The sequence below is a fragment of the Epinephelus moara genome, chromosome 10 (assembly GCF_006386435.1).
Source record: "Epinephelus moara isolate mb chromosome 10, YSFRI_EMoa_1.0, whole genome shotgun sequence".
Classification (NCBI taxonomy): domain Eukaryota; kingdom Metazoa; phylum Chordata; class Actinopteri; order Perciformes; family Serranidae; genus Epinephelus; species Epinephelus moara.
Genome location: NC_065515.1, coordinates 31,296,566 through 31,323,777, shown reverse-complemented (window position 1 = coordinate 31,323,777; position 27,212 = coordinate 31,296,566). Strand labels below are relative to the sequence as shown.

Genomic DNA, 27,212 nt, shown 5'->3' with positions numbered 1-27,212 from the left:
AAGGTCACAGTGACCTTGACCACCAAATTGTAATCATTTCATTGATGAAACTAAGTGGACATTTGTGCAAAATTTGAAGAAAATCCCTGAGGTGTTTTTGAGATAGTGTCTAGACATAGGTTGAGATATAAGCGGTCACAGTGACCTTGACCTTTGAACACCAAATCAGTTCATTGTAGAGTCCAAGTGGATGGTTGTGCGAAATTGGAGGAAATTCCCTCAAGGCCTTCTTGAAATATTGCGTTCATGAGACAGACGTAAGGTCACAGTGACCTTGACCACCAAATTGTAATCATTTCATTGATGAAACTAAGTGGACATTTGTGCAAAATTTGAAGAAAATCCCTAAGGTGTTTTTGAGATACAGTGTCTAGACATAGGTTGAGATATAAGCGGTCACAGTGACCTTGACCTTTGAACACCAAATCAGTTCATTGTAGAGTCCAAGTGGATGGTTGTGCGAAATTGGAGGAAATTCCCTCAAGGCCTTCTTGAAATATTGCGTTCATGAGACAGACGTAAGGTCACAGTGACCTTGACCACCAAATTGTAATCATTTCATTGATGAGACTAAGTGGACATTTGTGCAAAATTGAAGAAAATCCCTAAGGTGTTTTTGAGATATAGCGTTTAGACATAGGTTGAGATATAAGCGGTCACAGTGACCTTGACCTTTGAACGCCAAATCAGTTCATTGTGGAGTCCAAGTGGACAGTTGAGCCAAATTTGCCTTCTTGAGATACTGGGTTCATGAGAATGGGACAGACTTTGTGGACCTACGTATGATTGGGCAGACAACCTAAAAACATAATGCCTCTGGCCATGGGTATCGCCCACCGGGAGGCATAAGAATCTTTAAATTAAAAAAAATATCAGCAATGTATACCATAATTTGTATGTGCTGATTAATATGCAAATAAGCAGATAATGGTATCTGGCCAGAAAAAGACAAGTTCTTATTGTACATATCTTTGTTGTAATTCTTTGATAACACAACCGCTGAGAGTTTTATGATGGATCTGTACGATCTTTAAGTTTTGCATTGATGTGTACTACTGGTACATACACTTTCTTTAAAAAGATCATTACACAGTACATTGTTACCATAATGTTCTTACTACCAAATATCAGTGTAAGCATCTGCTCCACAATCGCTCTTATCACTCTAATGTAGGGATATGTCATACTTTCTCCTATTTATCCTCAGAAATCGTTAAATCTCTACATCAAGTGAGCATCTGGGAACCTTAAATGTACCACTGAAAGAGGTAAACAAGTTCTTGTGCCTTTACAATCTTGTGTCTAATTACAACTGAAACCCTTGAGACTTTCTGTCAGACGTAACTGAACAGCATCTTGCCTCAGCGCAGACTTTGGAGGTATTAATAGATGCGACCAGTAATAGCTCCCTGAGTTAAAGCTGTACGCCATGTGATCACTTTGCGCTGACATACACTGCCATACAGTCTGTCAAAACCACAGAGCAACCAACAATGGTACTTTTTGTGAACTATAGCCCTGTGGGTATGCTTTTTAAATCATATTAAAGAATAAAGTTAGAAAACTGAACAATTTACCATCAGAGAAGTTAATATCCAAAGAATAGATGAGACTGTATAATGCATGTCCCATACATACTGCAGAGACAGAATGCAGTGCATATTAGGTTGTTGTTGATTACCAACCATGGCAACAGCACAGCAGCCAAGCAGGGTCTGCAAGTCTCTCTGCTGGTGGCATTATCCTGCCGCCCTGTTGCTCCTCTCACTGCTAGAGGGGATTATACTCTCTGTCTCTCAGTCTAAGTCCAAACAACACAATCTGTTTATCTCCTCTCTCCATGAAAACAGAGACACTGTACGGCAACAGTTTTGTTGCATCTTTTTCTGCACTTGCACCTCATCAGCGGCCGCTTTCATCTGGGGATTACGGACACAATGCAAAACAGCATTCCTGCTTTGCTGGCTATTCCCGTGCCCTTTCTGCTTATACTTGCACATCCTTTATCCAAACAGCGGTGTTGTACAGTGCTGTGTGCGAAGCGACTGGAGGAGGCTGAGCAGGCCATTATGAGAGAGACACATTTACTGCTAATATTATTCTAACATCAAAAGGCACTCATTACCCAGGCACAAGGTGTGACCTGTGATATATGCAATTATTTTTTCTCTCTTCCACAGCCTCCTCTGGTGACAGTCTGTTTCCTAGAGTCCATTTACATTAGACATTAGACACTAGAATAGATATATCTTTTACTATCATGGGCTGAACCAACCCCAAAACCCTTTTCTACCCTTAAAAGTGTAAAAACTCTCATTCATCCACCATGCCACTTTTTTAAACTGCCAGATTCCTCTTGTCCTCCTCATATATTAGACCTCAACTTTAAAAACGTTTTCATCACGGTCCCCCTTGTCATTCTATTTTAGTCTGTATACTGCATATTATTGAGTGAGTAGAGCACAGATTTACATTCAGGCTTTGAGAATAGCCTGCATTGTGCATGATGCAAGTGCATGTTCATCCAGTTCTCACTTGTAGTGCATATCATCATTCATCCAGTTTGGTGGAATGCATAGATGGCAGTGATTAGGCCACACCATTACTAACTAGACCACATTTGGTACAGCACTTGGGACTCCCTAAACAGGAAGTCGCTGTCTTACTTGCCCTTCTGAGACAATGGTTATTGCTAAAGAGTAAAATCAGTTACACCGTATGATTTGTCTAAACATTAGCCACCATAAGGTTCTGGTCATAGCAGACCAAGTAATGGCAAAACCCTGGAATGTATTCAATTGAGCAATGGTGCATCTTATTGCATATCAATTTAGCTTTTTATTTGTAAGAGAAAGATTGTGTTATTTCTTCTTTTGAATCTTAAATCTTTTCAAAGAATGTTATTATCACGCCTGACAGTGCCTGCCCAGTCAAACCATTGTCTTCTGGTGGCCACTGCAGCAGCCAGATGTCAACTGTCTTATTAAAGGGCAGCTCCTGACAGCAAGGAGGAAAAGGCAAGGTCCACTATTTCACCTTTTACACCCCAATTATCAAGCTGATCCAAGGACTGACCTGACCTCCTCACAGTCACAATGCTGCTACCCTAACTGATGGAACAGAATATTATGTTATAGTAGAAAGCACTTCATCAGGCCTACAGTAATGTCTTAGTGTTTTGTCTCATTATTGAATAGGCCTGCTTTCCTGTGCTTGGATATTTGGACACCATACTGTATGATGCAGTGAGTTCCTCTTGTGGTCACTACTGTAGGTGTCTTCTGTTGACAGTGACCGCAGGAGGCTGTTATATAACGATTTACGCAGGTCAGACACACACAGTGTGGACTGGTGCCAAGAAAACAGCAGAGACTGTCATGGGGATTAAAAACAACTACAGCAGGTTCACTGTTGACAGACCTTGCTTTCTAAATTATGTTTCACTGAGCATTGAATCCTGATTCTCTGAGCTTGCTGATGTGTGCCGCAATTAAATCAATAAATAGTGCTAACTGTTTATCTTTGAAATATATCTTTATTAGGGACTTCTGCAAGACAGTTTCAGCATGAAAGGACTGTGTTATAGTATTACACTCCTTAAGACAAATTGCTGTCTGCATGTTGCTCTATATGAAGACAAAGCTCTAAAAACAACTAATGGGATAATCCATAACAGTGTTCAGCAAAACATAATTTATTATTATTTAAAACATATTTTGAACCCTTTGTGCATTTTGTACAAAATTCACCTTTTCAAATTGGACAGTTTTAACACTTTTGCCCACTCAGCAAAAACATCTCAATCAGAGTCATATAACAAGTCATAATTTAATACAAGTCTGAGCAATATACAGTCTATGGTTCACACAGTAAACAGCATGAATGCCTCATTGCATACTAACAGCTCTGTTGCTCATGTTGGTGGAATAAAACATGTTTAGCTGGTGTTTAGGGTTAAGCTAATGGTGCCCATCTATTCACTATTAACAATAAAGCGAGTTGAATAGGCCACTCACTGAGGTCTGGTGCAGCAAATGAAGCATGTGTCAGAATGTTTTCCCCTTCAGTCTACTGTACTGATGGATCAAAATTAATGTAATAATTTAGTAACACTCAGCTACCCGTTTGTCTCCGTTAACTGCAATCAAACTTGATATGCAGCGACCTACTTCTTCTCTGTTGTGAATAACCTACAGTATAAAGTATAGGCTAATATCACAAAACAAGCCAGACCAAGTAAAAAGAGAAGTAGGTGGCATGAAAGAAAAAATGCTTACCTTTATATTTCCAAAAACCCCGCTTGAAATATGATCAGATTGATGAGGTTTTCTTATGAAGCATCGAGGAACTAGGAGAGCTATAATCTGTTGCAGTCAATCCACTAATCTAATTTATCTGGATTCTGTAGGTAGCCTCCACATGGCGGCCAGTATTTAGCCTATTGACAGCATATCTCTCTGTGTGCTTCAGGGGTAGATCCAAAATATCTGCACGTTCCAGCACTCACTTCCATGTTGAAATGTTTGTGACAGCGCCCGGAGACGCGCCGGAGCTCTGCCGGATGGCAGCGTGTGTTTTAATCCATTAGCTGTCGGTGAGGCTGAACCACTGAAACCTCCCGGTACAGTTTGTGGATGGGAAGAGCTGCCCCCTGCTGCCGTGTGACGTGAGATAATCAGTGGATATAGGCCTATGCTTAAAACAAACAATCAAAAAAAAAAAAAAAAACACTGCTGTCTTCAGAATATATTAAAAAATATTAACACTGGTTATTATTATTATTATTATTATTTATCTATGTATTTTTGTTTTCATTTTTAAAATTGTATTTATTTATTTATTTATTTTAAATTGGAATCAACTTTTGTCTTATCTATAAAAAAATCTTTCTGCCTATAGGCTAAAGCTATTCAGCTAATGGCAGAATCATATCACGGTCGTCCACTTATTCCAAGTTTGCAAATGTTACTTCAAGTGGCGAATTAATGGATGCACTATTCTTGCAATTATTTTTATTGGCTGTCACCATACAGTGTGTAGATGTATAATACCTAATAAGCTGAGATGGGGCCACAGGTTGTGGGATGTAACACTTAAGAATCGTTGCACAGATGATCTTCATCAGGGCCACAGTCAGGCTGAGGAGATTATATCTATCCTTAAATTTGGTTGGTTCCTTAAATCTGTTAGGTTGAAACTGGTATACCAGATATTGTAACAGTGCTGTTTTTACTAGGCTTACTTGAATGCTTGGAAAAGTTCCTTGAAAGCATTTTCACATTTGTTTTAAAGACATGGGAGGATCAAAAATAGGAAGGTATCCGCTCGTGGTAATTTAGAATTGTAATATTTTAAATGCTGTCATGTCTGTTTTACACAAATCTCCTCATGTTACCATTGAATAAAAAATATTCCACGATAGCAAAAAATGCTCCCTGCATCTCATCAGCATCCCATTCTCCAGCACCATAAGTAGCTGGTGCTGTGGCAGTTGCCATGGCTGTTGTTGCTAGGTAACTAAGGAGTCCAGGAGGCAGGTGCCAGTGAGGTGTGAGGAGGACCACAGAAATCAAGACCCAGCAAACCCACTGAGCTAATTATAATGTAGGTCTCCCTCCAGCTGTAACAAATAAAGGTTACTTAGAGGTTTATTTTGATAATCTGTGATGGTCACAAAACAGGATTGACTGATTTCGGTATTAGTATTGTGTTGCATGAGAAATACTGAATATGCTGAAAAGGCACAAACCTGGGCACCAAAAGAACACCAAAGAAGACTAGACTGATTCCAATAAAAAGGACTGAAGCATTATTACAGCTTTAAAACCATGTATTAGTAAACCAAAAGCTTGAAAATGCAACAGTGCCTCTCAATGCCTTTATCTTTAATTGATTCCAACCCTTTGTTTTTATATCCTGGTCCTGGAGAGATATTTTATTTCATCCAGCTGTATTTTTAATAGGTGGAATGATACACAAACTTGAACTGGAGAATAGGATAGTTAATTGTCCCAAGGGCTTCACTGTGCAGGGAGTAAGATCAGTACATATAGGAAATACATGTACTTAAATCGTGGATGTATTAAGGCAAGGGTGTCAAACATATGGCCCACAGGCCAGAATTGGCCCACTGGATGACTCAGCACACCAAATACTGATGCTCATATAAAGGCTAAGAGGAGTCAGGTTTGAGGAGCAAGTTAAACAGTGAGTAGCCTACTTCATGTAAAAAGCTGTAGGCTTTCCGACAGACCACAGTACAGTAGGGGTGGGAATCAGAAGACCCACGATACAGTATTTTCACAATACGTAAGTCAAAATACAATATTATTGCAATTGTAAATATGTTGCGATATGCTGAGTATTGGGACAAAATATATTGCCTTTTTTCAACTGTAAATTATGTCCCCAGAGGAAAACTCTGCAACATCTGTTTTGTCTAATAAGATAAAGTTTTCAGTCTCTTCATCTCACTTCAACCATTATTTTTGTAGCAGCAAAATGTATCTAGTGGACTGAAAAAGCAATTGATAATAATAGTCTAGTAGGCTACCTAAAGTTTGATTTGTATTTGTCACATTAATAATTTACATATTAAAAAATCGATACTTTGCCCTGTGTGATGATAAAATACTGTGATACTACGCTGTATTGATTTTTCCCCACCCTGACCAGAATACAGTCCTCTGAAGTGACAATGAATACTTATTGTGGTCATATTTAAATATATGGAACATTGTGCAAAAGATTGTCAATCAGCAGCTTCAGTACAGAAGAATCTGTATCAGACTTCTGTCTTAAAACAATATTGGTGGAACCCTATTGGTAAAACACTGCAAAAACGTAAGATTTGCAAATAGTTTGTAAGGCAGGGGGTAATTTAACATGCTTATTCAACAGCTTTCACTTCAGACTGGCGTGGTGATGCCAGAGTGGAAATGTATGGAAAAATGTACATTTAAAAACTGAGGCATGTTGTTCAAATTACATTTATTTCTCTTAAGACATCTCAGGCGGTTTATCATCTGTTTTGTAATTGGATGAACATTTTCAGAAAGTGCTTGTACCAAGAGAAAGAGAAACATTTGGAGGTGTTGTTATTTACAGGTTATTATGCACTGTTTTTTGTTTTTTTTGTCTGGCCCATTTAAAATCAAACTGAGCTCTATGTGGCCCATGAACTAAAATAAATTTAACACCCCTGTATTAATGAGAGGTAAATACTTTGTTAGGTGGTGAGTATCTGGCAATGTTTTTTATAATGAAGCTCATCATGTGGGAGCAAGATTTCCCAGTCAATGTTTTAGGGAGGGGCTAACCTCTGTTGTGCTTTCTGATTGGCTGTCAGGTCAAGCTACTACCACGTGAGAGCAATGGTGGACCAATAGGCGCTCTCGGGGCGTGGCCAAGGAAGCATCGCTACCATCCAGCCATCATGCTAGCTGAAGAAGTCCTGTGCAACTAGCTTTGCTAAATCATGCAATGACATATTGGTTTATTTTCACTGTGAGTTGTATCATTTCTTCATGGACACTGGGATATAGGATGGGAACAACAACCGGTGTGTGAAGGCCGTTGTTTTCTTTGCCAAGAGGACCCGATAGGACAGCCGTGTCGGTTAACTAACGTTCGTCTGTAAGCTAGCGCGGCTAACCGTAACATACTCACACTGCCTGCCATCACGACCAGCACAACAGACACCAAGCCAAGTCCACGAGTCGGCGTTTCGACGTTGGAAACCACCATCATCATGGAGAAGGTACTTATTCCACATACGCCATGCTCGTAGCGTTAGCTCAAGCTGCACAACACTTAACAGGGGGCATACGGTAACACCGAGCTAGCTGACTGTGAGTAACAGATAGCTGTTAGCCACACCTGCTTCTCGTGTTGGCATTCATTCACCGAGGCCAAGCCGGCATCGTTTTGTGCTCTGAGCTCTGACTTGCTAATTTGAAACCACTTGCTGTACACCGTATCTGATATCATCACCTCCAGTTGAGAGGTTACCGGGGACGTTGCAGGGAGAGCAGCAGGCCTGTTAGCGTGCATGGGTTTCTAAAGATGAGGGAACGCCCAGCACTGACTCAGTGACTGATATCCTCTATCTACAGTCATTTTCAAGGACTCTTCATCTGTGCTCTTCGCCACCCTCCGCCCACCTAACATCTGTATTAGAAGACTCTTTTCACCTACACTGATGTAAATCAATAATATGGGCTGTTACGAAATGCCACAGGTGAAGAAGTCTGTTTGCTGAAATTAGATTATCAATGGAGGGCAGATTGACTGATGATTTGAGGCTTGCAGTGTTAAGGGTCTAATTAAATGCAAGATAAAGGTAAAGACATTCACTGAACCAGAGCTGTAGGGTATAATCATCCCCTCACCCTCTCCCCGCAGGCCGATTTCTTGAAAGGACTTCCTGTCTACAATAAGAGCAACTTCAGCAGGTTTCATGCAGACTCCGTTTGTAAAGCATCTGTAAGTAGCCTATGTTAATATTTATGTCTGTAGGCTGTCATTATTATTCCTTAGTAATATATGTCTAACATTCATCTAAAGTATTTCCTCAGACAAATCACATAGAGGCTGTCATAAATGTTGTGATTGTTCCTTAATCAAATTAAACACACAAAATGCATAAGCGGAATGCACAGCTACAAATTTGAAACCTCTTTCTATCCTGTTTTGCAGAATCGAAGGCCCTCTGTGTACCTTCCAACACGAGAATACCCATCTGAACAGAGTAAGTACCAACCTCACAGCGAAATGACAACAATGGGAGAAACATTTAAAAGCTAAAATCATAAATTAACAGTAAGGCCGTATTACCAGAGGCTGTTATTGTAGTGGATCACAGATATGTCTTAACTAAAGATTGGTAACTAAGGGTAAACTGGCATCATTATAGGGAGACCGTACTCTAAATCGATCAGCTTTAAACATACTTTTTCAGTAATATGCTGACTGTGTTTGCTCTACAGTTATTGTAACAGAGAAAACCAACATCCTTCTGCGTTACCTCCATCAGCAGTGGGACAAAAAGGTGAGCATGTGCAGTTCTTTGGAGTTGATTTCATTAATCTGGCCTGACCTAATGCCATTCCGTGTCTTTGTTAGGTCTAAGTTAATCATGAGCCCCATTGTGTCTGGTCTTTGGTTGCTGGATTATTATTATTATTGTTATTATCATTTAGAAATTGTGTGATGTTACTGACTGCTGTTTAATCCTCTGTCACACAGAATGCAGCAAAGAAAAGGGAACAGGAACAAGGTGAGGGTGACAGTCCGGCACCCCCAAGGAAGATCGCCAGGACAGATAGCCAAGAGATGAACGAGGACTCATAAGTGTGTGTGTATGACTCTGTGAGTGTGTGTGTGTGTATGTGTGTGTGTGTGTGTGTGTGTGTGTGTGTGTGCGCGCGCGCGTTCGTGCCAGTGTGAGAGGGAGAGAGGATGAGTGAGAGAGAGAAAGTGTATAAATGAATGACTGTGTGTGTGCTTTCATATACAGGGTGTAGCCAGTTTAAACTTATCAAAACCAAAGGATAGTCTAACAGGATGTCTGTCCTCGTATGAAATTAAGAGTCATCCATTGAGAATTAGGGAAATTCCTGTCAACAAAGTAGCCATTTATGGTGTAAAGATTGTGTGTGTGAAACTTATGTAACCAGAAAACATGTCAAAGTCACTGTCGGTCACAGGACAGAGCGGTTGTCCAAGAGGGAACTTCATGATGCAGAGTGTTGCAGGAATGACTTCTAAAACCCAGGAATGAGTTAGCATTTTTTGCCCTTCTGGTTCCCTCGTCTTAAATTCAATGTGTTTTTGGAATGAGGTTTTGATTAAATGCCAAGCTTAAGGGATTTTCACGTATTGTGAAATATGTCAGTAAATACCCCATTTGTGAATTTTGTAGCTTTTAAGTGTCTTCCAAAGGTGGTTGCTAACAAGTGGCTAAATGAGAGTACAGAACATCATCACGCCAGACACGGCTTTTAAAGCCCCAGGGTGGTGGTGATGTTGAAGTCATGCAACAGTGGTGTAGCTCACTTAAAGGCTTATGTTACCTTTTTATTTCTGATGATTGCATTTAGGCTTAAAAAAATCATAAAAGTGGTATTAATTTGTTAAGATTGCTGGACAAAACTAAGTATCATAAACTTTTATTCGTCACAGAGCTTAAAATTGCATCAATGCAAAATCCAATGGGAAAAAAAAACAAATGTTTTTTGTTGAGGGAACAAGGGCAGTGCTAACTTCCAGGTTGGCTTACAAAAACATGTCATCTCTGCAGCACTGTACTGGTTTTTCTTATTTATACTGGCTACTCCCTGTGTAGGTGAGCAACCCTGTGTATTGTACTGTATGTGTGTGGTGAATGAGAAGTTGAAAAAGTGTCAGTAGATTAAAAATTGGAGAGGGACTTGACAGATAAAGTCAGACACTAGCCTCACAAACAGTCTCATAAACTGGTACATGACCTGTGTAGCCTTCTTCTGTCACCTGGAGAGTCAGTCCTGATATGTGCAAAGATATGTTTTTGTTACCGTTTTAACTTTATTATAACTTTTATTGTTTATGTATGGCAATGAGCTTCCTGCCAGCCACAGTGCCCACCCTCTCAGTTTCACTGCCCACTCTGCAACCACATGGGGGCATTGCGACATTTCTCCACACTGTTTGAATCAACATAACCAAGACTGCACTGTGAAGAACAGCACAACGTAGAAGCAACTCTTCCAGAATCCCCCGTAGATGTGTGTTTATGGTGAATATGCATATCTTCATTCTATTCTGGGACTTGTGCTCGTAGGATTAATGTCGTGTTGGTGTTTCTGAGAAATATTTTTTACATCTAGCACCACCTTCTGGCTAATCGAGGCCCATAAGGATGAGTTTTAGCTGCTCTTTCATCAAAGGATGTAAAAGAAAAAGAGAAGGAAAAGGGAGCCTAAATATGGAGTTGTAAATCGAAACGTTGGATTTTCAGGTGCACAAAAAGGTAACAGCACAGATAGTGAAGAAAAATCTGTAATGTCTGGAAAAGGGAAAAAAAAGAATACATTATGATGTGTGTAAATAATCGCCAGTACCAGAATTAGTTTATCCAACGGAGTATCTTTGTGTCTGCCTTTTTTGTAAAATAATACATGCCCATGGATGAGATAGAAAATGACCCTTGGGACAGTAAAGAAAAGAGCCCCAGTGCCCAGTGGATGTTACCTTGCCTTGCATGTTGATGTTTTCGCGGCTGGGTATCATATTCCTGGCCCATTAATACAACTTAAGGAGTTTTGGGGGTTGTGGTGTTATCTTGTGTGACTGTGGAAGGTATTAGCCTAGAGGCCTTACAACCTGTCATCATGGTTCGGACCCTTTAGCTCCCCCAGCTCAGGGGCTGGGACAGCTGTATTGTTTGCCCTGTCTTTGTGACAGCCCTGGATGGTTTTTGTCTGAGAGCTGGTTTAGATGAACACAGGGGGGTTAAAGGGGTGTTATATTTTCAGCCATAGAATGCACAATAAGCATGCACAGTAAAGTGCAGTTGCCATCCTGCCTTGTTCCTGAGATTCAGTTTGTATTGGTGTCATATACTGTACAACACTGAATATAGCTTGTTTTTTTTAAAATTTTATTTAATATAATCACTGCCCAGCAGTCACGTCGAAGCCTCCTGTCCTTCCTGTTGTTGTTTTTTTTTCAGTCGATGCTGCAATGTGGGTTGACAGTGTGGTCAGTCATCTTCCTACCTACGGTGTAAATACTGTCTGTTTCTGAAGTGTAAAACCACATTATGCTTCTGCTCAGATAGACTGTTCTACAACACCCTAAGCCTTGCCCCATCTCGTGTGTTAGATCAGATATGTTCTTTATAGCTTTGCTGAAATAAAACTGGATTGAAACTGGGTTTTTGTCGTGTGGTACTTCTAATAGACGATTATCCATCCTTGGGTTAAAGGTGTAGTTTGTAGGATTTAGTGGCATCTAGTGCTGAGGATGCAAAACTGAAACTTCTGAGTGCAAAGCATGCAGGAGAATTGTGACGGCTGACGGCAGTAGCTCAGTCCATAGGGACTTGGGTTGGGAACCGGAGGGTCGCCAGTTCAAGTCCCTGTCCGGACCAAATATGGAGCATGGACTGGTGGCTGGAGAGGTGCCAGTTCACCTCCTGGGCACTGCCGAGGTGTCCTTGAGCAAGGCACTGAACCCCCGAACCGCACAGGGCGCCTGTCCATGGCAGCCCCCTCTCTCTGACATGTCTCCACTTGTGCATTTGTGTGTATTTCGGACCTGTGTGTTCATGACAATGGAGTGAAAAAATCTAATTTCCCTTCAGGGGGATTAATAAAGTATATAAAATTAAAAAAAAATGCAAATGGCCCTGTCAGTGTTCAGTTTGGCCATTCTGAGCTACTGTAGAACAACATGGCAGACTCAGTGGAAGAGGTCCCACTCTGTATGTAGATATAAATGGCTCATTCTAAGCAAATGAAAACACAACACTTCTCATTTTCATGTGATAATAAGCTAATAAAAACATAGTTATGAATATTAGATTCTATTTCTGCCAATAGATGCCCCTAAATCCAACACACAAACTTTAAGGAGATTCTGATGCCTAGTACTGATACCAAAATTCATGAGTGAAGAAAAAAAATTGTAGTGATGGTTTTGCAGAAACAAGTTGGTCACAACACATGGAATGCATTTGAAATAGTTTTATTAACTATTTTTCAGGTCTTACAAAAATATGACAAAATAAATTAAAAGAAATAAATAATCCCATTTCCCAGTGTTTCTCTTTAAAAGATCTTTTTTTTTGTACAGTGGTACATTGGAAGAGCATATGATGTTCGGTAAGTGAGGCCTCCATGAAGATGTCTTATCTTAAACTCTTGAGGTTAGGGTCGGGTTTTTAATGTAGCTGTGGTGAGAACCTCACCTGTTCACATCCACTCTTAAAATCCACAAAAAGACAGTTCATTTACTAACTTAAGTCCTTTCCTACTGGGCTCACATTAGACTGTCTAGATAAGCCCAAATCCTTTAATGAACTGCTGCTGCTTTTGTTGCTTTGATTGTGAATTACAGACGGCTGATCGGTCTCAGCTGTCTGAGCTGCTGTCCTTTCGAGAGGGACGTCTGTGCTTGGCCCGATGCTGTCTCTGGCATGATGTAGCTCTCAGTGATAACCTAGATCTGTTAGTTTATTTCAACCGATGCTTATTTAAGACCTCCATATTAACAATATGTAGAATTTGCTGCTCCTAAGAGTGCAAGGATGACAGAAGTGATACGTTGGTTAATGTTATCTATTTCTATCAAATGAAGTTGTAAGTTTTCCCTGAATAAGGAGGAACTACATACATGGAGGCATGCCCTAAACTGTTGCCCTTATCTCTTCCTTCTCGCTTCAGCCATCAGCTTTGAAACTGGCTTCTCGTTTTCTATACAAACTTAGAAACGACAATATGAGGACTCTATTGCGCCATGGTGTCACTCATCCCTGAAATCCAAATGCTGCTAGAATAAAGGTTTTGATGAGACTGAGCTCAGCTACGCTTACCATCCTGATCTCTATCATGGGTTTCTTTAACAATGACCAGCCTGTGACACACAAAGACACTGAAGATATTAAATTTCTCTCAGCCTTGCACTTCTCATTTTACATTTATGATGAACAATGACGTCCAAATATAAAAAAGAACAGACTGTAGATTGACAGTAAGATGATACTGCGACCACACAAACTGACGTCCTGTCTATTTCCCTTATTGCGTTAAATGTCAGTGAGACCTTTTTGCCTGTCTGCGGAAGTATGTTTTTGTGTTTTCTTTAGACTTGTGACTCAAAGGAGGACTATACTTAGTGTGAAGTTGTTACAGACACATGAATGGAGCGACAAAATATGAAAAAAAAAAGAAGTTTGAAGCTCAATGTCATCGTCACCTCTAGACTAGACAGATTCTGTCAGCACAGAGCCGTAGATGGATGAGATTATTATTATTTTAATTGTGAGTCAGGGGAGATTCCTCACATTAAATACGAGACAGGAGAGAGCTGACATTGAAAACTGAGGGGACACAAAGAAGAGATGCATAGAGTCTTGCTGGGGATAATGCAGTAGGATGGGTGCTGCGGGTGAGGGAGTTAGTCTGGATTTATAGTGATACAGGTAAGTCTCCTACAACTCTGTTATTGCCGAAATCCTTGCCAGAGGTGTTGATGTGAAAATGCATAGTTAATGTTTCTGTCTCTCAGTGTGCATCTTACCTAATGTCACCACAATACATTTTTCTTACAGAGCTTTTCAACTGCATCCTCACACTCTAATTTCACTGCCCCTGCTTTATACTGATGACCAGACACTGGTGTTAAGCGTCAATCAGACAACAATATATTCTGCTATGCAAATGAACTCTGGCGCCACCCTCTGGAGACCTGGCAGAAGTTAAAACCCTGGTAATGGTTGATGATGGGCTTGCTTACAAGAGAAGCGTAATGTATACCCTAAACAGTGTTGTTGTACATAATAAACTGAACATACAGTACATACATTTTGGGTTAACAGTATAATCCGAAAAATACTGCTTTGGTTAAAAAAAGGAAATTCCCATCATGAGCGCTGCAGTGAAGCAATGCAGCAAATGGTGCGTATAAAAAAGATATGGAGAGATATGGAAATAAGAGCAACTATTGTTAAAAAAACTCATCTGGATATTTAGGAAATCCCATAGTTGCTGAGAGCAGGGGCAGGTGAGGAGATAGCATGTACCGTGTGAAAGTAGGAAATGAAAACAATCCAGCTTTTGCATAATGTTATGAGGCAGGCTGGTGTCTGTCCTCTCTCCTGCAGAGGGAGATAGGTTTCTATGCAGGGCGTAAGGGTTTAGTGCAAATGTCTCTTCTTTAACTCTACGCTTGTTTGCCAAGTCTGGTAAGAGTGTGTGGAATGGAGCACCATCTGTGTTTACAAGGCGCTCTACGGGCTTGGATAGAGAACAGCACACAGCAGCCTCCCATGCTCCATTTTCTCAAAATCACCTTCCACTACCTATGCTCTTTTTTTTTTTTTTGCTTTTTCTTGTCTCTTTTCCATTTGCTCTCTTGGGAAAAATACTGGTACGTGACAGCTCGACTTACTAAGCTCTTTACTTCCTTTTAGAACAAATCTGCTACTGTCACAGGATGGGAGGAAGTGTTCAAAGCTCAGACATTACCTCCGCTTTGAAAATAAAGCTGGTGATGCATCAGGGATGCTTATTAAGGGAGGGGTTTGTGTGATGATTGATAAGAGTAATTAAAACACTGATTGATATTGCTTTTCCATTTTTCCCGCTTCAATATAAAAGTGAAGGGCCCAAGAATTCCTCACAGTTAAAAATGAGACAATATCTAATGATCACTTGTGTTGTGACGGCTAAAAACACTCTCAGAAGTTATTTGATGTACAATCTGTGATCCTCTCATACCACTGTATATGTTTTTTTAATCTTTTCCCTCCACATAAGGCTGTTATGTCCTAGTGGGAGGCCAACGAGATGCTTACAATTTATGACTAGAAGAAATCAAGAAACACAGCTCTCTGCTTTAAAGGCTTAAAAATATTAGAAACGCAGCTCATGCATTTCTTTATGTATTGCAGACAAGGAAGGATTTGTATGTTTGTGTGTGAGGGTGCGTGTGTTTGTGTTTTTATTCGGTCATGATAAGAGGGCTTACGTCTTTCTCATAAAGCCTGTTTCTTTGTCTCTCAGCAAAAAAGCAAACCAAAACAAGTCACCTCTCATCAGTTTCATCTTCTCCTCTCTCTCTGCTTCAAGTACTTCTACACACATAGCCTGCGATAGCACAGAAGGTAGGTCAGGCCTCTCCTCACAGTAAACACATCACTTCTTCAGTTGAGATGTAACCAACGACAAGTTTGTTTGTCTAAGGAGCTACTAGACTTTAGAGCCGGCCGGGTCCAAGTCTGTTGCATGTCCGTTCTCTGACCCTTCCCCTCCAGGCGAGGGGATCTCGTCTGGAACGCCGTTCAAGTCAGACCTGGATGGTTGTCTATCTGACGTCTGTGATGATGATCCTTCCCCGGGTCTGGGCAGCGGAGCCCCGTTCACACACGTCCCCCCCTCAGATTTCCCAAAGTTAAACAGTTTCCCAGGGTTGAAGGCTTTGCTGGGTGACTGAGAACGCTCCTGAGAGCTGCTACCTGATGATGAAGATGATGATGATGTTGCTGCTGTGGCGTTAGTGGCTGTGGTGGCAGCCGCAGAAGCCGCAGCACCTTCCTTCTTATTCTCAGGTGACTTGAGGAATTTGAAGCTCAGGAACCCGGGCAGCTTCGGTTCACTTCCAGTGGGCGACTGAGGGGAGCGGGCGCCACTCGAGGAGAACTTACTCTGCAGCGGGATGATCTGTTTGAGCTTCATCACGTTATTGTTGGCCAACAGAGAGCTGGGCCTCTTGGGTTTGTCTGACCCGCTGCCCCCTCCTCCTCCTCCGCTCCCCGGGCGTGATTTGCTGCTGTGACTTTTGTCATGATGGTGATCCCCAGAGGAGTCACCCTTGCTGTCGTCCCGCTCCCTCTCCCTGCGGGCCATGTGCTCAACCTGCCTCTGCCTCTCCTCCTCCTCCCTCTTCCTCCTCTGCAGTTGCTGGTAATGCTGCTGCGCCTGTCGCTCATGCTTCTGCAGAGAAAAAAGAAACATTCCCACAATATATTTACTAGAATCAGCTAACCATTACAATACTGCAGTGCTGCCCATTGAACAAATCCCTTACTAAGACTCCTGCATTAGCACTGCAGGGGCCACTACAGCCTAATCCATTTTCTATGTTCTACAAATTGTGTTTCTCAAAAGTACCACCACTAAAATATCACCCGGGGTTTAAAAGAAGCAATTTAGCTCCAAAGAGAAAGCTGCAGTGTCGCAGTACAGTTTGTTTGCAGCAGAAAGCTTGGCTACTACCATAGCTTTTTATTATATTACAGTACTCTGCACATAATGAGGTAGTCCTCTGAGGGCTTGCTCAAACTCCCTGAGTACTTACTGAACTTGCAGCCTCTCCATGACAAACAACATTTCCTTATGCTGTCACATAATTTACCTTAAAGGCCTCCCTGCGCTGATAATCCAATTTAGCCATCTCCTCTCGGACCCACGTAGGAATGTCTGGGATGGCTACATGGATGATGTACTTCAGGAGGATGGCAAAGTGCTGCGGACACACAGGCAGGCAGAAAGACGAGGTTAGGGACGATACAAAAAAAGAATTCACTGAAAGTACAATCCCAATCAGATATAAGGCACAAAGCTTCAGAAGACTCTTTAAGGGTATTTCACTTGAACTAATTCTTGCACAACATCATCTTGGCCGTGAAATCCTCCTCCTGATAGGCCTGACTTCTTTATCAGGCCAAGACAGAGCTGCAGGCTGTTTACCTTTTTACGAATATAGGCAAGCACAGAGTGCAGAGCTAACAGTGCCACTATCTAAATATGTTGCAAGTAAGAGGAGAAACGCGAAGGGAGCTTCAGTTCATGTGTTTGTGCTTTTCATAAAGATTGGCATTGGAGTATAGAAGGACACAACGCAATCTCTGTTAGTAGTGCTCTAAACTATTTTGTTATATCTCCTGAGTCTCTCCATGATTACAGTGTGTTCTGTAATTATCAGACAGTAACATGTTTCTGTGTAAACATCTGTCGCAGCGTATATTCTGCCACTCTCCCCTCCAAAGTCTCTGCAGGTAGAAAAATAAAGACAGTAGTAAACTTATTTGCAGCCTAAATACCTGGCACATTTTCTGATTACCATACATTTTGTGCTGGGTCACAAAATGCTGGCGCCCTGAGAAAAAGTTTGAAAAAGCACTGGTCTAAGCACTTCAGTAAGACCCACAGGAGCAAGCTGCGGTACCTCGAGGATGACGATGGAGATGATGGCCATCTCGGGGCTGAGCCACGGGAAGAGACGCTGTAGCTGACCGCACTGACCAATCAGGTAACAATTCACTATGATGGCAATCAGGCCCATGGCTTCCATCGCAGTCTGTGACGGAGAGAAAAAAGGTTTAACTTTGTTGTTTCTCAACGCTGACTTTGAATCACATTTAGTGCAGTTCAGTTCTGTTCGGTTCTTCCAGCCAATTATTGGTAATAAATCTATTTATGTGATTGTTACACAGTTATAATTGCATGATCATTCAACTTCTAAATGGAGTGTCTAAATGTGACAGCATTTCTATGTCTAAGTCTTTTAATTGTCCCTGTCTTTGGGTGACAATGAATTCAATTAACCACGACAGAGAAACCTCACAAGCCCGTGTCAACTCTCACAGGTTATATTTCTGACCTGCCACTGGCCGATGCTCTCCACTCGGATTCCAAAGGGCCTCTGCAGACCGGTGCAGAGCTTAAAGGCATCACTGCGGATCTCAATGATGTTGTTGATGAGAGCGCACATGGCAGCCAGAGGGAAGGCCGAGGAGAAGAGCACCACGTAGCCAAACTGGACAAACATCTCTTGGTAGTCCTGGAAGGTGTCCTGAAAGAGGCAGAGTGGAGCATTAAACCACAGCTCTATCAGGTAAGTGCAGCCTAAGTGTTACTATTTGGCAGCTAGGAAGCAAGTCTGCATTTCTGTGGAACAAATCGATGCTCGATGGTACGAAATAACACTAAAGATTCTATTTTCCTGTTCTCTGGCTGGAGTTGCCTTATGTCCTTATAAAAATAAATACATAAGTAAAAAAATAAAGCAATAAAAAGGTTATTTCTTCACATGTTAAGGATGTGGGAAGGGGCGGCAAAATATGACCCCCAACAGCCAGCTTCCTTCCCTGGGCCTGGTGGCGGCTAAAGGGGGGTAACCACTGCCTCATGTAGCATAAACAAAAATACTAGTAAAATAGGGAAAAATGAAAAAATGCAGATAAAGAGAAAACAAAATATCATAAAATGGATGGATGATGAGATATCATTAGCCACCCCTGCCATAAAAAATGATGTTTTGTTGGCTCCTTTACACAACAGTCTGCCCTGCTCCTTCACTAATGCACACACCCCTTGCACATGGGTGAATTACTGAACAAGCCTACCAAGTGCAGGCCAATGTGTCAGGGGATACTCCTGGCCTTTACCTGCAAAGTGTCAGTCAAATTAACACAAACTAATGAGGAAGAGACTCAAAATGACCACAAAGAGATGCAAAGGAACAGCAAAAAGACAAAAAATGAGCCAACAAAGACACAAAACAACTCCATAGACATGCAAAGCAACAAAAAAAAACAGGCAAAACCACCACAAACTCAGTGTGTCTTGCTCCTATGTGAAGGAGAGGCGATGGGGCCTTTGCTTATCTGTGCTTATGAGACCCATGGTCTCTGCCCTTGCCCCTAGAGATCTAACATTTGCTTTATTTATTTTGGTTTGCTTGGTTGTTTGCAATCCTGTGATGTCACCCAATGTACTAAGTTCTGTCTTGTCTAGTTTCAACTGTCACGTGTCGCTTCACAAAAAAGAAAAAAAAAGCTTGGTTAAGCTGTCATATAGATAGATAGTTACGACCTTTTGAAACATAACCCAGTGCTATTCACATCACTCTCAGGACATGTTTTGGGTGTAGTGTTACATTATGGCTGAGAGGGATCCTGTTGGATTCATGTTACAGTTCTTGTTTATAACATGTATGAAACCTGAGCTAAGTATGAGGAGAATGACAGTTGGGAACATACTGTATGCTGTATGGCTATATTGGTTACCTACTATTATACAACATTTTACTGTTATTTTCTATCTCACTATTCTGTGGAAGAACTCTCTAAGATCTTAGTTTCATGGAAAACCTTAAAGGTCCAGTGTGTAGGATTTAGGGGCATCTATTAGCAGAAATGGTATATAATAATCATTACCATGTTCTTAAGAGTTTATTATCACCTAAAATAAGAATTGTGTTTTCGTTACCTTAGAATAAGCAGTTTTTATCTATGTAGGAAGATAGTCCTCTTCCACAGAGTCTGCCTGAGCTGACAAACCACTGGCAATGGCTCGAGATAGAGCCATTTGCATTTTCATGTTTTCGTTTTTTTGTGTCTACATTGTAGTTCTCCTACACACTTGGCACAAAGGAGAAGTTTCAGTTCTGCAAACTCACCGCTAGATCCGACTAAATCCTGCACACTAGACCTTTAAGAGAATTCTGGGACCCTGGGTCTTATCCTCATGTTTTTGTCTGTTATTTGGGAATGATAAAATTCCACTCATCCATTGTAGAGTTTTGGGAGACCAGGATTCCTGCAAAAAATCACATACAGCTTTCCAAATGACAGAAATTTATCTCAGATACATTTTTGAATCTGATCATAATCAAACACAGAAAGTAGCTGCCTGGAAATCCCTTTAGCTGTTGCTGTGAGCTTCACAGAAGAGCGGTTTTACTTCCCGGTCAACTTGTCAGCTGATATATTTATGCACATATGCCAGTTTTTCCTTACAGCAGTGCAAAGTTGTGGCTGATAATGACATAATACACATCATGCAGTTTAATTTTCCTGCCTCTATACAATAAAGAGATGCTCCATTTGGCTAACTGCTTCATGTTTTGGTTAAATTTAAGTTTTTGGAAAGTTCATGCATCCCTAATCTCTACAACAGACTTGATGGGTAAATTAAGGGTCATGATAACCATTAGTCATAATATGAGAATTAAAACACCAAGAGTGACAAATTCTAAATGTGCCTTAAATGTTTTAAAGGATGAAACTTGCCATCCTTTAAAACCCTGTGTACGGGTTAGAGAATAAGTTCAGTATGCAGTCTTTCTTACAGCGTAAGTCTGCATGCAGCTCTCCATCTCAGCCTGAGTGAGCGTGGTGCTCTCCTTCTCCTCAGGGGGGTCAATCCATGATTCTCTTTTTGTCCTCGGCTCAGGTCTCTCTGTGCTCCTGCCTCTTCTTCTGTGTCGCACTGATGTGCTGCTCTCAGCCCCAGAAGGCAGCGGGGCAGCGCTGGCAGCGGCACCAGCCGCAGCATTAATTCCCTCAGCTGCACCTGTCGCGCCCCCTCCTGACTCCTTCACATCATGAATGCCATTATCGTCGTCGTCATCACACATCTCAAACACAGAGGCAGGGTCCATTCCTTTTTCAACCATAGTGGGGCTCCCCTCCTCCAGGAAACTGTTGTCCATGGGGGGCCCACTGCAGACTGGCCTTCTGTCCACCTAAACAACACCAATACAGATGAGTGCTACAGCATAAACATATTAAAGAAATACTTCACCCGCAAAATCTGTATTTGTAAATCAATTAATCATGTGGAGTTACATCCATTTTTGAGGGATGCCTCCACGGGGAACAAAGCTTCCAAAAACAGAGGAAGTTCTTGGTGAATTTAAGTCGTAGGGGTCTACATTTAACAACAACAAAACTATATCAAAACATCTGTTTCCAAACTCTCACACAGCTTGTGCAGTGTAATCTAAGTCTTATTTATCCAGTCGTATGCTCAGTACTTCCCTGATACATTCATTTTGTGTTTTAAATGGTAAGGCTTTCGCGAAACCATTTTCTCCAATTCATCAAGAATTTTCTCGGTTTTTGGATTCTTTGTTCACCGTGGAAGCAAGCGAGAAAAATAAAGTTTTCTTTCCAATTCATCAGGCCTCCAGATGAGTAACTGTTATACAAATGATCATTTTGTGGGTAATGTCTTCATTCAATACATCATAAATGCATGTTCTAACACAGCTCATACCTTCTCTATAAAGCTGACTTTTCTCAGCTTCAAACCGCAGTCGATCAGACTCTCCTCCTCCGTCTCTCCTTCACTGAACCTCCCGCTGTCAGCCTCGTCCCTCTCACCTCCCTCCTCCTCATCAGGCACCCCGCATCCTCCGTTCAAACATTTCTTTTCCCTGAGAGAAGTTGAAGGGACAGATAGACATCAGACAAAATGTGCCTCTCTGTGAGTGTGTGTGTTCACATCTCACAGTGGTGTTCTGTCTATTTCCTTAATGTCCGACTGGCATGAATCACAACCGCACGCAGCGTGCAGACAGTGTCAAGTGCAGATAAAGTGGCTTTTAATTTGAACCCAAGCGCGTCTGTTTGTTGTGACTAATGCTTTGAGTGTTGGTTTGAATGACAGCTACAAACACTTAAATGTCACTCGTCATCACACTGATATTATGAGAAAGTGTCAGTTTCTCTTATTGCATGTTTCAAATTGTATTATCGAAGGATTGATTTCACCTGTTTAGACATCCCAGTGTTAATATTTACACGTGCATGCTCGCATTTATTAATTGATTGAGAGTTTAAATAATGAGTTTGACCTTCTCTCTGGCTGCCCCAGCCCAGGCCTGGTGCCCCTCAGTCCAGGTCCTGGCATGGCCTGGTCGGTGGGAGACGCCTGAGCTTTTCCAGCCGCCAGCCGGGCGTATTTCAGCAGCACTGACAGCAGCAGGTCCCACACAGCTCGCAGTGTGAGCTCGCCCAGCTTGTGGCGCTCATACAGGTAAGGCTGAAGAACCTCCTTCACATTTTGAAGGAACTGGCGTATGATGAGCAGAGTGGCCAGCATCTGACAAGGACAGAGAGAAACATTTGGAAAAAATGTAGCTGCCAAGCTGAGTGAATATACTGTCTAACTTATCAGAGCATTTAAAAGAAGAGATGCAGGGGGTTGGAAATGGCTGGACAGAGAAAAGAGGACTAGCAGGACAGAGAAGAGGAATGAGAACAGGCTGAGAAAGATGTAAGGTACACCCTCAAGGAACCAATGCAACAGATCAACCAAAACACTGTATGCAGCCTTTATCAACACGCAAATCAAACAAGGCAGAAAACTGTTGCTGAACTGCATTTGTCAATGATTATTCAAGTGTTTGAAAGAACCATCAGGGAGCAGTGCAGCCGCAGTTTTCTGAACCATGTGATCCACTCTGGATGTGCACTTTCAGACCACTGACATATTTCAATGACATATAATGTACTGAGGTTAGTGGATGATGGACACGGACACTTGAGGCCTTTCAGTCATACTCATACCTTGCCAAACAAATCCAAATCACACGCAACAGGAAGTACAAATAACCCTTACTTGAAGGATAATTCAGGTTTGTTACAACTTTTTGGGGCTTTCTTACTATTTGTAATAACTATGTACTCAACAAGTTAATTACAGAGATATGAGATCACAGCGTCATCACAAAAGAGAGGTCTGACACGACAAGTAACGTCTTCACTCAGATTTTAAGCAGACCCCTCAGGATGGCAAAACTTACTACTTAGTTTTTCCTGTGCAATAAATGATTATTCTCACCTTTATGAGCGGAGTGATTTGAGTTTTCCCTTCAAATAAAGTTGACTGCTCATCTCTTGATCAATCAAGCTTTACTGAAGTAATGTTACTTTGCTTCCAGATCTCAGCAAGTAAGATATTAGTCAAAACTCGTAGAAATATTAGCCAAAACTATGAAATTAACCCCAAGTTGTAATAAACCAGAATTATGCTTTAAAGAAACAGTGTGTAGGATTTAGGGGGATTTAGTGGCACCTAGTGGTGAGGATTGCAGACTGTAACCAGCTGAATCTTCTCCTGGTTAGATTTTCTACAGCTGTCATTGATCAGGTTTTTCAGTGGGGGCCAAACTATTCACAGAGGTCTCTTCCTCATCAAATCAAAAGGACCCAGTGATTTAAACCGGTATAAACACTGAATAAAGCAGTTTCACCCTTAAAAAAAAAATCAGCAAACTTTGGACTACGGGCTGCTAACTATGGTGGCCTACATGAAAACGCAAATGGCCCTATCTAAAGCCAGTGTTCGGCTTGTCCGCTTTGAGCTTCTGTAGAAATATGGCGGTGTAACATGGCATTTTCCGTGGGGAAGGACCTGCTCCCTATGTAGATATAAACGGCTCATTCTGACTCCCTGTACTAACTGGACGCAAGCATCCAACTATCACACTGCATCGTGTCACATCGGAGACTCTCTGTCCACATTGGATTTGTAAAATATAGAACTCCGTCACATCAAGTAAAAAACTTACCTAGCAATTGTGGTCTCAGAGTAACCACTGATGACTGAGTATGTACTTCCTTATTATCTATATTCACAACAATACCATTGCTGGTAACTTTTACATATCATTGTTGTTGCTGCCATACTATATAATTTCACCATCTCTTCTTTGTACAACAAGCAAGCTCTGCTGAGCATCCTACATAAGACTTACCAGAAGCGTTCAGCTCCCTGGTGATCTCCCTCCAGCCAGATGGCAAATTATTTAGGTTATTGTATGGAAATGAGGAGGCATCATATAGATCAGCGATTCCCAACTGGTCCATTCACAAGGTCCAGATTTCTCCTTGGTCATTAGTTCAAGGTCCACACAGTTTAATACTTTCAGCATCATAGTCGCTCATACATAGTTTACTGTCTCTGTCAAGTAGCTTTCCATTAGTCACTCACTCTACAGTGGGAAACTGCACTTCAAAATAAAAGCCCTGTGTTTAAAATTAAATAATCTTTAAAATAAAATGTGTTTATTACAAACTTGACATTAAGAATGGACCTGCGACCCACCAGTTGGGAACCACTGATATAGATAACCTTTATTTCAACCTCGTGAATCAGCCATTCCTCGTCTACTGTCGCACTTTCAAAGCAAGTGACAGGAATAAAATAGAAACGGAGTGTCCAACAAAAATTTTGCTCGAAGCGCCACACCGCATCGCTCGCAGGCAGTTAAGAGAGTCAAATAGAAAACAATGCAATCAAACTGATTGCATGGCGTCGCATTTAGTTAGGACACAATATAACGTATCAACTATTCTTATTTTCATGTGATAATACATCAAAGAAAACAAACTTATTATCTGACCATATATCCACCTAAATCCTACACACTGGACCTTTAAAACACTCAAAACTGAGCAGTGAGCACGTCTTCAGCCCTTTAATATTATACACCCAGAGGAGACACTTACTAAGAATTGCAACATCACAAAGCTTACTATCTGTTATTGGCTTTAATCTAAAAGCAATTGTTTCCAAGTCAAATAATGCTGATGCACAATATCCTATTGCTGCGAGCTACAGCACGGGGAATGCAAAAACAAAACCACAGCCACTTCCTGACAAGAACATGGACAGAATGTTACTTTCAGTCAATGATGGAGGACCTTGGAAGTGCAGAAAAGGAGATACTGTTCTCCCACTGCTACCTACTGGAACAGTCGGCACAGATACGTCAGAGTCAGACACTGGCAGAATCAAGCTGACAACACCAGATGGTTTTCATTTCAGACACTTAAAGGTCTACACCAGTGGTTTTTTGCATGTTTCAGCCAGGTTTTTCTTACCTTTCTATTCATTTCATAACAGTATAAAAATTGAGTCAGATAAATCATTCCTGCTTGTGTGTTTTAATGTTATTTTACTTGTGTTGTAATGCAGCTGTGCGTGCACTGATTGTCTTGACAATAGAGTAAATATACTATGAAAAATAATTGCAGTAGCTGGGCTGTGCTGGCTGGTAATCAGACATGAAAAACAATGAAGTCAGGTGACGTTAACAGAATATGACAAACTCAATGAGGTGGCACTCTGGCTGAGAGTGTAACAGAAACTGACAGATGGAGTGAGAAATTGAGGTACGAGTGGTGAGAGTTGTATCGGAAAAACAATTCACACAAACTGCACGGGAGGAAATGGCCAATAAAGAAATCCACATTGACTCCACATCCCCATGTTGAAGAAAGAAAATGGCAAAAACACACAACTATTGTAACTAGGAATGATGCTCATATATGCAGGAGACGAGGCACTATTTCTGACAGCCAGAAATGAAAACACCAATCATTTAAACATCATCTTCTGACAGCTACATTTTAAATTCTCTACCACATTAAACCGCTCATCTATCTTTTCTGTCTGGTGAAAGCTATGTGTCTCCAAAATATGGAGTTTTTAAGAAGCTAGAAAAACAGGATTATATTTGACATGACATTTAAAAAACACAAGTTTTCACCAGACACATATAATCAACACAAACACACAGGTGGTCAGAAATGGACCTTTGCCCTCTCGCCCAAACAGTGGATGTACAGGGAGCATACTTTGGACCTGAGTAAAGCCCTGAAGAACCAGGGAACAGAGACCACAAGCATCTGGATCTTGAAGAAGAGGGAAGGCAGCAGATTGACCCGGACCTGCCGCTGCAGACTCCTTAACAGAGACAACACCAGCAGCATCTTCCACAGATGGACAAGTGGATGAGATGTGTGGATGGATGGTTATGGAAATCAATGCATGTAAGCAGAGAGAGCAAAGCATTTAAGGATGGGAGAATGACAGATGTTGGAGGCCAAATGAATTACTGGAGCTAATCGGTGACAGAGGAACATTAGAGCTGGGGATGTTTCTTACCTCTTTCAGGCGCTCCATGTCTTTGAGGTAGAATCCAATGTAAAAAAGGCTGAGATAAGAATTTACAAACTGAAACTGCGAGAGAAAGAAATGCCAGGCATCATTAGGAAGAAAGCTGTGTAAAAAGGAATGATTTAATAAACAAGTTTATAAATGACACAGGTGGTTCAGATATTATGTAATGAAAAGCCACTCACAAGAACCATTTTGATGATGAGATTTTTCTCATAGGCACTCTGGAGTCTATAGTTTTCTGTAGAGAAAAAACGTAAATCATGCCGCACAACTCATAAACAATGTCATATACTGTAAAACTGAGAGTCATTTGAGTTTATAAGGGATTACTTCAGATCCACAAGGAGTATTAAGGAATGTCAGATGAAAGCAATTTTATTCAGATTATCTTCTATAATACTGGTTCTCAATCTGTGGTATGTGTGCCACTGGTGGTCCAGAACGTAGCACATTCATAGATCCATGATTAGTTACAAGCTAAACTGTGATAGCAAGATGGTAAGCCGAGGTAAACTGAAAGGTTTGCTATCATGTCTCCTAACAGGAACAACTGACCCTTCGCTAAGTCCCGCCCCCGGACACAGACTGGCCAATCATGGCATAGCATTGGGCCGGCTCAGACCAGGGTCCAACAACAACACAGCTGTGCTCCATTGACTCTAATGCAATTGTTTCAGATTTCCTTCATGTTCAGGCTGGTTTTGTGGATTTGGAGCTAAATGTTGTGCCTGGGGCACGTCGTGTATTAATGAT

General features: G+C 41.3%; 3 protein-coding genes across 4 annotated transcripts in view; 1 reads left to right on the top strand and 2 right to left on the bottom strand.

The window, feature by feature from the left end:
• Positions 1–4,570, bottom strand: part of abhd8b (abhydrolase domain containing 8b) — a 13,977-nt gene extending 9,407 nt beyond the window's left edge. Inside the window, exon 1 of the mRNA XM_050055447.1 lies at positions 4,278–4,570. The gene's annotated coding sequence lies outside the window, so the exon portion shown is untranslated. The remainder of the gene's footprint in view (positions 1–4,277) is intronic.
• A 2,821-nt stretch (positions 4,571–7,391) lies between these two features.
• dda1 (DET1 and DDB1 associated 1) lies at positions 7,392–11,913 on the top strand. Its single transcript, XM_050055452.1, has 5 exons — positions 7,392–7,759; positions 8,404–8,484; positions 8,698–8,749; positions 8,988–9,049; positions 9,247–11,913. The coding sequence occupies exons 1-5, from the start codon at positions 7,751–7,753 to the stop codon at positions 9,349–9,351; spliced, it is 309 nt and encodes a 102-aa protein (XP_049911409.1). The 5' UTR covers positions 7,392–7,750; the 3' UTR covers positions 9,352–11,913.
• The window catches only part of ano8b (anoctamin 8b), a 56,316-nt gene continuing 38,932 nt past the window's right edge, over positions 9,829–27,212 (bottom strand). The window contains exons 11-20 of one of the 2 annotated variants that reach the window (XM_050055444.1): positions 26,642–26,697; positions 26,445–26,519; positions 26,135–26,269; positions 22,345–22,592; positions 21,765–21,924; positions 20,836–21,231; positions 18,364–18,555; positions 17,929–18,060; positions 17,116–17,226; positions 9,829–16,694 (exon numbers count right to left, since the gene is read on the bottom strand). In XM_050055444.1, the coding sequence (XP_049911401.1) occupies positions 15,951–16,694; positions 17,116–17,226; positions 17,929–18,060; positions 18,364–18,555; positions 20,836–21,231; positions 21,765–21,924; positions 22,345–22,592; positions 26,135–26,269; positions 26,445–26,519; positions 26,642–26,697 (2,249 nt within the window). In that variant the 3' untranslated portion in view covers positions 9,829–15,950. The remainder of the gene's footprint in view (positions 16,695–17,115; positions 17,227–17,928; positions 18,061–18,363; positions 18,556–20,835; positions 21,232–21,764; positions 21,925–22,344; positions 22,593–26,134; positions 26,270–26,444; positions 26,520–26,641; positions 26,698–27,212) is intronic. The other variant, XM_050055445.1, reaches the window with a different exon arrangement.

Bases quoted from the DNA above. Each gene is read 5' to 3' on its own strand.
- dda1 (XM_050055452.1), top strand. The intron at 8,485-8,697 runs GTAAGTAGCCTA...CCTGTTTTGCAG, and splicing joins ACTCCGTTTGTAAAGCATCT to AATCGAAGGCCCTCTGTGTA. The intron at 9,050-9,246 runs GTGAGCATGTGC...TCTGTCACACAG, and splicing joins ATCAGCAGTGGGACAAAAAG to AATGCAGCAAAGAAAAGGGA.